The sequence below is a fragment of the Notolabrus celidotus genome, chromosome 2, assembly GCF_009762535.1.
Source record: "Notolabrus celidotus isolate fNotCel1 chromosome 2, fNotCel1.pri, whole genome shotgun sequence".
Taxonomy (NCBI): Eukaryota; Metazoa; Chordata; class Actinopteri; order Labriformes; family Labridae; genus Notolabrus; species Notolabrus celidotus.
Genome location: NC_048273.1, coordinates 35,760,208 through 35,771,065, shown reverse-complemented (window position 1 = coordinate 35,771,065; position 10,858 = coordinate 35,760,208). Strand labels below are relative to the sequence as shown.

At 41.5% G+C, this 10,858-nt stretch overlaps 1 protein-coding gene across 1 annotated transcript; it reads right to left on the bottom strand.

The window, feature by feature from the left end:
* Nucleotides 1-3,104, bottom strand: LOC117824997. The gene is made up of 5 exons (XM_034700567.1): nucleotides 2,782-3,104; nucleotides 1,979-2,308; nucleotides 991-1,455; nucleotides 314-862; nucleotides 1-185 (listed from the first exon to the last, which is right to left on the bottom strand). Exons 1-5 carry the CDS (start codon nucleotides 2,797-2,799, stop codon nucleotides 78-80), a joined length of 1,470 nt encoding a protein of 489 aa, XP_034556458.1. The 5' UTR covers nucleotides 2,800-3,104; the 3' UTR covers nucleotides 1-77.
* Between the last annotated feature and the right edge of the window lie 7,754 nt (nucleotides 3,105-10,858).

The window sequence follows — 10,858 nt, the reverse complement described above, 5'->3', positions numbered from 1 at the left end:
GGTGAACGGAAAAAGGAGAGAGTTGCGGAGGAGGGAGTGAAATGGAAGAGGGGGGGTTATGGGTGGGTTCTTGGGATTCAGCTCACTGCTCCACACCAGCTGAATGAAGACAGCGTGACATGTTGTTCTGCATGCGTCTTTTTCTGCTCATTCTCCATCTCATCTTGCTTCAGCTTCTTCTTATTCTTTATGGGGAAGACATAAAAAACATTTAGAACAGTTGTATCAAAAAACACACTTCATATCATCTGGCTCATTTCAGCCCATTGCCCTCATTGATCCCCAGACAATCTGCTAATAAATGCATCTTTACCTTTGAGAAGATGCGTCTGAAGAATCTTGTGAATCCATTGCCCTTCTTCATCTTTGTCTCAGCACTGACTTCTCCTATGTCCTCTTCAATAGAGGAGCAAGTCTCTGGAGGACAGTCTGAGATCTTTATGTTCTGTCCAGTGCTCACATCAGCCTCAACAGGGTGGATTTTGTCCGTCTTCAATCTGAAGAGCCTCCCCCTGGTGGAGATAGTGGTATTGGAGCTGGCAGGGGTCACTGAGTCACTTTGTTCTGGTTGTTTGACCTCTCCTGCCTCTGCTTCTTCCTGGTGTGATGAATCTTTGTCATATGAGGGTCTTGGAGAAGAACTTATCACCTCCACTTGGATCACAGATCCAGCCGTTGTTTGGCTCTGAGGTGAGGGGATTTTATCCTCCTGAAGTGAAGAGGGACTCGATCTGCCAACGTTTGGAGATTGGACTTTATCTTCTGTCTCCTCTTGATGGACTTCTTGTTCCTCAACAGGAACTTTGATGGCTGCCTTTTTCTGCCCATTCTCCATATTATCCTGCTTCAGCTTCTTCTCGTTCTTTATGGGGAAGACATAAAAAACATTTAGAACAGTTGTATAAAAACACACACTTCATATCATCTGGCTCATTTCAGCCCATTGCCCTCATTGATCCCCAGACAATCTGCTAATAAATGCATCTTTACCTTTGAGAAGATGCTTCTGAAGAATCCTATGAAACCATTGCCCTTCTTTGTCTTTGTCTCAGCACTGACTTTTCTTGGCACCTCTTCAATAGAGGTCTGTCCAGTGCTGACATCAACTTCATCGGGGTGGATTTTATTCTTCTTCATCCATCTGAAGAACTTCCCCCTGGTGGAGATGGTGGTCTTGGAGCTGGCAGGAGCAGGGTCACTTTGATCTGTTTGTTTGACCTCTCCTGCCTCTGCTTCCTCCTGGTGTGATGGATGTTCATCATCCGAGGGTCTTGAATATAAACCTCTCACCATGGTCCTGCTGTCCCAGCTGAGGGAACCCCAAGATAGAGTGTGAGAGCGCTCCTCATTTATGGAAGACAAATCAAGACGCAAGTCCGCGGCTTCATCTTCCAAGAGGTCATCACACTTCATCAGATCGTCTGCCTCTTCTTCAGTTTGACTGGAATCAGACATCTGGTGGACAAAGACAAACATTTGCATTTAATATTTAGAGCAAGGTTCAAATCTTTGCAATCATCACACACTAAAGAAAAACCTGTGGAGTTTGTAACATGCAGTCAAACACCTCAAACATCTTAGAGATCTTATATTTATGAGAATCAGAGAGAGGATACAATGTAATGAAAGCTCTTCTCTACAACTTGCTCTCAAACTTTCTCCACCTGCAGGTCTGAAACACTTCAGTAGTGATGCAGATGCAGGATTTTATTTTGTATAACTGTTATGGATTTGTAAGGTGTTTTAAGTTTGGGGAGGGCTGCTCTGATTCTTTGCTCTAACATTAACTGAAATATTGTAAATTATAATTGATCTCAGATGTTTATTTACTTGTTTCAGTGGGTATGCATGTGTTAACCCTTAAAACCAAACATTTGACTTCTCTCATATATATCACACAGTATATTTAAAAAGTGATGTTTAAACCCTCTGTGCTGCAGGCTGAGGGGACACAGTCCTGACGGCTTCTTATAGTCACCTTCTTGATGCCGGTGGAGGACGCTCTCCTGCTCTCCTCTGATTGGACGTCATGTGAGATCCTCTCAGAGATGTCTGAGGCAGGAGATGACCACACAGAGGTGGCTATGGACACGCGGTCCTTGTCCAGGGAACTCTGAGACAGAGGGTATAAGCTCTTCTTGTCTTTGAGAGTAGAACTGGGACGGGAGGTGAGGTCTTTGTCCTGGAACAGATCCTCACAGTTCATCAGGTCTTCAATTATCTCAGCTAGGCTTGTGGATAACTCAGGAGGGATGAAGGTTTCCTTCATGCTCTCTGGTTTTTCATCCCTTTCACTGAAATCAGAAATCTGCAGGGGAACCACAAACATTGTTTAAGTTACTGAGGAGGAGAAATACTTTCAAAGTCTTCTTATGGAGTTTAAATAACTACTCATTGTGCAACAGTTACAACAGAGAGGGATTTGATTCATTAGTCAAACATTAGATATTCAAATATTCTTCCATGTCCTTATTCGTCTTCTCTCTGACTCAACAGTTCATTAACAAACATGTAAATAATAAACATAAATACACCGACTCTGAAGTTCAAATCTGATTCACAGCTTCTGATTGAGCTGTGAAGGACAGGGTTGATGAAACCAGGTCCTGATCAAAAACCACTTCACCTAGACTTATCAGGTCTGGACTCCAGCCTGCTCTTAAACCTCCTCCCTCCTGCTGCTTCATATTGACATCCTTCTCTTAAAACCTCTACATCTCTTTCTTTAAACTTTGAACTCAAAAACAGTTTCAAGCTGAAGTGACTGCAGCGAGTACTCACCTGTGTCTGTTCAGACATGTTTTAGATGAGCAGGTGTAACTTTGGTTTTCTGTCTCTTCTTCAATCTCTGATCTCTGATCTCTCTAGCTTCAGGTTTTATCTCTCGTAGTTGTGTATATTTCTCTCTCTCTATCGCTCTCTCTCTATCTCTCTCTCTCTCTCTCTGGTGTATTTCAGTTGAAATGAGCTCTGCTGTATTCAATCTCCAGTTTTATGCACTCCCAATGAACAATGCCCCTGTGACCCGGGTTCTATACAACAGTCAGGCCCCTGTGACCCGGGTTCTATACAACAGTCAGGCCCCAGTGTTGTGATTGAACTCTGTAGCTGTAGCAACTTGTGCCCACAAACAGCTACAATGTGCACAACCTTTTAACTTATGTTCACAAGTTAATATCTTTTGCACATAGGATTAAAATGAGTTTGTAATATAAGACAAGGCAATTTAAGAAATTCCACTTTTAGAACTTCAGTTTTTATTTGACTCTGTTGAAGTTTCTCAGCTGTAGGAGTCCTGTTGGTTATTTGTTTCCTTTTCTTATTCCCTGTTTACGTTTATTCACACCAAAAACACCAAGACATGTATGTATAAGACCCTGATTCTTGTTTCTAATGTGTATCATGTGTGCACACGACTCCTTCACACGATGGACCAGACAATAAGTTATTTCTGCAAGCTCGACCTTGCTTAATGTTGTTGTGTTGACGAGCAAATTCACAGAAATATGTGATATAAACACAATGTGAGTTAAATACAAAGAAAGAAGGGAAGAGTGCTCAGTGCAGAATCCCACCCCACTATGCCCTCTACTGATATGTCTAGTTGCCTACTCCATGGCTCCTGATGTTCCCTAAAGCCTGAGATAGAAAGTCAGATGGGGAGCAAAACCAGCATATCACTAGGGTTATCAAGTGGGCTCCTCACTTTACTAACTCTGACGTCCCAGAGCGACCCCCCTCCATGCCAGCTCCCACTGTCCATCATATCCACCAGCAGAACACCCCTAAAACCCAACCCACTGATACTACCTACTCCACCACCTGGCCCCGAGCAGCCCCCACCACTTAACACACAACAAGAGGCGTCTGCAGCCAGGTGTTAGAAGACAGGGGAGACAGAGCCAAGATGGGGAGCTGGTCTAGAACTCATACCTGCCTTGTTAGGCAGTGTGTTCTACCTCCCCCCTACTGAGTATTTTCCTATTTCTGTTTTGGCCTTCAACTGATGTTATTCCTCCTCAACCAGATCCACTGACTAGTTTTAACTGCTTCGTCTGACATTTCCTTAGCCGTGTTTTGCTAATTCTGTCCACCCACTCCCAGTTCTCACAGTAATAAGACAGTTGATCTGTATATATATGAAATACACACATTTAAAAATAAAAAGGAAAAGGGTGGGGTGGGGGATCTGCTTCGATCTGGTGGTTTCTGGGGCTTTTCAGGGCCTGGGGGTGGCTGAGTGGTCCCTGCTTCACCTCTTTCACATTTGAGCTCTCTCTCTTTTCTCTCTGTTGAATGAAAAGAAAAAGGAATGCAAGTACAGGTGGAAAAGCTAGTAACCAGGGGTCAAAAATACATGGTAGGGCGCAGGCTTGGCCTAATGGTTAAGTTGTGCACCCATATAGTAGACGGCCCTGGTTCCAGTCCAGTCTGCGTCCTCTTTCCCACGTGTAAACCCCCTGCTTTCTTCAAGTTTCCTCCTCTAGCCCCAAAAATATAACTTAAAAACAATATATGACTAGAAAAATGTATGCCCCCCCTTACCCCCCAAACATCAAACCTGCATCTCATTCAAGGATGCAAACACAAAGTCACCTCAACATGAACTGAGTGGCTCTAAATCTGTAACCAAATCCCATTCCCACAGGAAGACCTGATAAATGAACGTAAACATACATATATGACCGTCTCTGGTGTTATACAATGTGTTATACATGTGTTACTAAGCAAAACCCACGCTGTGTAAAACCTCTGAAACATCTGGTGCATGTTCTGAGTCACACTGAGCCTCCTGCTGTGCAGCAGTCTGAAGGCCCACAGACAATAACAGAAGAGACAGTCAGTGCCCTCTGGTGGTCTGAAGAACATCCACAGTCAGGTTTGTTGTCCTCTTTCTCAGATTACTGGGTAGAGGAGGGTTGATCAAACTTACTGTTAATGCTCAAAAGGCTCTTTAAGTTGTATTTTTAAAGTCTAACATAAGGAGAGCATGAGTGGGTGCATCTTATGTCATAATCAATACCTTAGAGTGGTAATATATAGATCATTTTAGAAGGTGTGACCATTTTCAAGTGTTTAACAGTTAGTAGAACCTGTCCAAAATAAATAATAAGTCCCAACACTACTTACTAAGTACAGTACATTAAGTTACATACGTACACTAAGAGAGAGAGAGAAAGTGGATCAAACATAACCGGCCACATAAATGAACAGCATCTGAACTCAAATGAAATGGTTCAAATTGCCTTGAATTCAGAAGAGACTCTGAATGCAGTTGAAGTGTTTATTAAATGTTTTGTGTTTGCTGTGTGTTTTTCCTGGTTTGTGTTGCTATTGTGTTATATGTTCATTGTTTATTGCAAGATGTGTAATCATCAGTCCACAACAGCTAATAGACCTCAACATGATAAAGTTAAGAATAAACACACACATGCTAATGATAAATGTGCATGACTTTCTGTTAAAACCACCTCAAATACTACATTGAATTCACATACAATTGACTCAACAACATAGTAGGATCAATCATTCCTCACAGACACGCCTGAGGACATTGTGAGAAGAGCAGTGAGTGGTCACTTTCTCACCACTCATAGGTAAATGGATAAAACAAAGATGGCCACATCTCGGGTCATTTGAGTCAAAGAAGATTGAGTTAGCTACTGCTAATATTAAACCACTGAGAGGTGATCCAGAGTGGGATTACAAGTACATGTGTGTAGATCTGTGTGAAAGTGTGGTCTGACGTGGCCTGTAAGAGGTGTGGAGAGAATGGTGAAGAGAGGCGTTGTGAATGGTTGTTGGATGAGTTGAAGACTTTCCTTAATGACAAATCTGAGTTGATATCTATACACAGCGCTGATTACATACTTTTGCATGCAGCAGTCATAATCATGAAAAGTTATAAAGTAAGAGAAGAGAGGTATGCACTCGCTGAAGCCTCACATATCACTGGTACTCAAGAGACACATGAAAATGCAGCAGACTACAGTCTGCTCCCTGAGGAGAGACACAATCAGACAGATGGACTTAGAAACATAGCTAATCCACCAGATAGATACAAAACATCTAGATTTGATACTCCTAAGAACTCTATAGGACGAGTAGCAGTTTTCAGGGCCTGGACTCCATCTGAGGTCAGAGACATAAAACAGTGTGCCCCTAATCCAGTCTCTAGTCCTGAAGCCTTCTTAGTTTGGTTGAAACGCACCTGCCACTATTACCACTGCTTAATACCTGATGTAGAGATGCTTTTGAGCCTCACATATGCTGCTGAATGGCCAATGTGTGAGAGCATTTTCAAGTTTCCACATTCACCAGACGGGCAGTGGCCCATGACCATACCTATGAATGAGTGGCTGAATCACAAAGCTGAGAAGTATGTAAGAACATGCACACGTAATTGTAGTAATTTTACTAATGTAAGACTTTCTTAGTCAGTTTATCTTCAAACATAGCGATACATAAATAACTTGCTGATACATATAAAAAATGTGCCATATTTCTCCCCCTCCTCTTTAGGAGGGGCCACTCTAAACTGAGCAAAGGGAGGCCATGTAGAAGAAGAATCAAATCCACAGTCAATAAGCAAATATTAACAATAAGATTTTATACTTGTCCTTTTGAAAGATTAATTATGTCAATTAAAGATGATGATGTTAAGATTTAAATTTACAAGAGTATACCCCAACACCCGGCATCCTAAATGATCCACACTGTAGGTGTTTCAGGCTCTCCTATATCAGAGCCAGTTTCCACTGAAGACAATGTTGCTGTGGAATTTGATGGGAAAAGATTTATGTGTGAATTACTTGCTTCGATTCATTGTAGTGAGCTTTATTTAAGAATTACTGTGAGAGAGCCTTTCAAGCAGTTCAATGTTTGCAGTTTGTTAAAAGTTGTGTTTATTACTGGACCTTCCCAAGTTAATGTTGACACATTTGAGATGGCACACGTGCAAAAGTTGCTGAATCATCATCTTTAGTGTGTTTCATTGATGTCTGTATGAGGCCTGTACTGTATTGCTGTTGCATAGTTGCCATTAATCAAACAGAGGAGTGTAAATAACTTTCTGTTGCATTTATCAGCTGACATGTGAGCAATCAGTATGTGTGTCTGTAAGGGTGTGCTTTAGCAGTCAAACTGTCTGAAAATAAAAAAATAAAAAGTTTTAGGGACACTGAGGCTCCTCTAAATATCACTCTGGCTGTTACAGCTGGTTTGAACCCAAACATGTGAGTGAACTGGTTCAACAATGCTTTCTGTGAGACAGGCTTTATCAGCTGCTCAGACTTAAACCATAACAACCTTGGGGATGAAATATTTATTTTACAATTATCAGAGCCTCTGATTTTACATATTAATTATTTTGTTTCAGCAGTTTGGACACCTATCTAAGCGTTTTGAAGTCCCTATAACAAAACAAAAAATGTAAAAACAAATGTAAAAAATCTATGATTTGTGACATCTGGTTCGCTTCATATTGTGAAATTCAAGCTAATGCTACACCGAAAAAGGTTATGATAATATTGCATATAATAATATATGATTAAGAAATTCTGATCCATATAAAACCTATTATTGGAGTTGAAAGGGTTAATCCCTCCCTCTTTAATCAAAGTTTGTTGGTGCAAACTTCAAGACTGTATATCACTCTTATTTTGCCTTCTGTAAACTTTTGGAGTTTACAAATATATGTTTATGATTTCTGACCAAATATTAGTTTGTGTCCATTCGAAACACACTGACCTCAACAATCAGGCTAAGTCCTTAAAATATTTTGATGGGAGGACCAATGTCCACAGGGACAAGTCAACCTTTGACACCCCATAAAGTAACACTGTTATGGACTGATGTTTTTGGGTCTGATTTTGTTCGTCATGTAACTGAACAACAAAAGTTTCATTTGCAGGTATCTGACCAGCTTCCCGAACCCTTTTCATCCTTCTCTGTGTGGAGATTATGTACTAATCAAGTCCTTGGACAAGGTCTCTGTTCTGATTTTCCTTCCAGTTGGAAAGGTCCATTCCAGGTGTTACTGGTCACCCGAACTGCTCTAAAGGTCGAGGGCAGGGCAAAATGGGTGCACACATCCTGGTGCTGGCTGGCACCTTCAGGAGAGGGGGCTCAATCCTCTGAGGAGGGCTGACATTCCTCCTCCCCCTCGTGGTGGTGAACCCTGACCGAGGGTTCAACAGAACGAGAGTGGCAATCCTGACCTGGAGGTCAGGGAGAGAGGCACCGATGTGCCTCACACTCAGTTCCAGGAGCATGATGCTGACAGAAAGCAGCCCCATGCACAGGTTAAAGAGAGTGGTGCTGAAGGAAAGCACCACTCTCTTGAATAACAGTCAAGAACAACCAGGCAATGCACATGTGTTAATTCAAATATGCATAGAGACCAAAACATGGCATGAATTCTTCAAACACAAAACTTGTACCTTTTTCTTTTCTCTCTAGTTTGTATATCACTCACATGAAGATTTAGCACAAACTTGTAAGTTCAAAGTAAAGGTATACCTCCAAAAAAAATACACCTGTATCATTGTTTAGTCAACGGTAGAGAAAAATTGCAAAAAACAAATCAAATCAAATCAAAGTTTTCATTTGTTTACTCTTTATATATATATATATATATTTTTTTTCTTCTTTTCTTTTTTTTGTCCTTGTTTCAATCAGTAGTCCATGGCCCATAACTCACAGCAAAAAATGCTGTGGTCTCCTAACAATCTGTCCAGTGCGAGTGGTAGGTCACCAACATGTGTCCCACAAGGCAGTACAGGAGGATCAAACCACCTTGGGTGAACAGGGGAGACCCGACCAGAAGGCCTTCGAAGCAGTGGAACAGAGGGGCAGGCAGGGGCAGATGACTGTCCAGAGTCAGTATTAGAGTGCAAGGGGAGTGAACCAAAACAGTCGGTATGTTCTTTACAAAAACGTGTGACTCAGTCGACCCCGATATTCTTGTGTCTGGTGAAAAGTTACAAATTGTAAAATAATTTAAATACCTTGGCCTTACTCTTGACTCCAACCTTAATTTCAGAGCGCATGTAAAAAAATTCTGTAAACAGGTCAAATTTAATCTTGTCAACTTCAGATTCATCAGAAACTCAATGTCCACTGAAGCAGCCAAGATGTACATGCATTCAATGATTTTCGCTCACATGACCTACTGCTTAACAAGCTGGTCTCAAGCTAGTCATGCCACGGTGAAACCATTAAAGACCCTGTATAAACAGACACTTCAGGTTCTAGACAAACGACCAAGGACATTCCACCACTGCGCAATTTTAAAGAAATAGAACCTCCTAAGTTGGGAAAACATGGTAATGCACATAAATGCCCATCTCCTTTACAAAATCACACATGGCATGGCTCCCCCACCACTTAGCGATTTTGTTAGCATCCAAACTAATCCGCATCACACTACGAAAGGAGTCACAAGAAGGGACTGTGTTATTCCACTTAGAAAAAGTGCTTTTAGTCAATCAGCCTTCTCCATCAGAGCATCACGAGAATGGAACAACATACCAACCTCTATCAGAGAGCTCAACACATACCGGTCATTTAGTTTTCATTTGAAGCAGCGGCTCATAAGCAACCAAATCTGTCTCCCCCTCCTGCTGCCACCTTGTGTCGGCCATCTGTGAATTTGTCCTGTGGTTTTTTTTTTGTCCTTAACATACTGTTGCTTGCTTGTGTTGTCTATTCGCTATGCTCACCTGTCGCTCAGTCTATATGTTGCCTCATTTGATCTGCATGCAGCAGTTTAATGATTGGTAGTCACTGCCAGATGCAAATATGTACAGCACTGTTAAATTTGGTCCTGTTGTGTCTGCACATGTCTTCTTTAACATTTCCTTATTGCTGCTTCCTGATTGTCTTGCTCCATGTATTTTATGTCCATGGACACTTTCTCAAAAACTGACATATCATGTCCTTATGTAGCTTTTAGTCATTTTTATTCGTATGGTGCTATTTGTACTTTTCTTTTCTTCTCTTGTTTGTTTGTTTGTTTGTGTTTTGGTTTCTCCTCTACCTTCTTTCTTTGATTTTATTTTACTCAATTTTATCTTTGTTTAACCATGATTTTTTTAGGGAGCCTTTTTAACATCTGGCAAGGGACTACAGATGTAAACTAGCCTTTTGGCTAACTCTGGCATATTTACAGAAATGTTAATTAATATGCATGGTCATTTTAAATAATAAATAAATAAACCAGACAAAGATGTATACCTGGGGTATATGTCCACAGTCAAGGGGGGAACTGTCCAATTCACTGGTGCTGAAGTTGTGTCCCAAGCAGATCTACAAGCTTTTAATCGGTCATAGTGAACGACTTTGAATCCAGCTTGAGGGCAATTGTTCAGTTATGATTTCTGATGAGAAAACGCCTCTATGAGACAGTTCTGACTATATTCCACCCGTTCATACTTATGAGTTGCAGAGAGTGTTTCTCTATGCTTTAGGGGAGTGGGTTACTCTAACGAGCTAAATTTGGGTGAGGGTTCCTGTAATTCAGTGGTAAATGTTAGCCTTAGACAACAGCCTCTCCCAAAAAGAGTATATCTAATTTGTGGTAATAGAGCTTATAGGTGCATGCCATACACTAGGCTGAGGGGAGTGTGCTATTTAGCTTATATAGTCCCTATGATTCGAGAGGTGGACTCACAGGAACTTGCAGTCCTGCATTCCCCTTGTCTGGCTTGTCTGTGAAGAATACCTGGCCCCATGGCCCTATGAGAGGCTACCAAGGCCCAGGAGCCAGGCCCCCCCAGTGAAATTGGTCTAGAACCGCCACTGTTAACGTAGTAGCAAAATATTTTCATCCATATAGGGGGCCCCGCAGAAAAAGTTT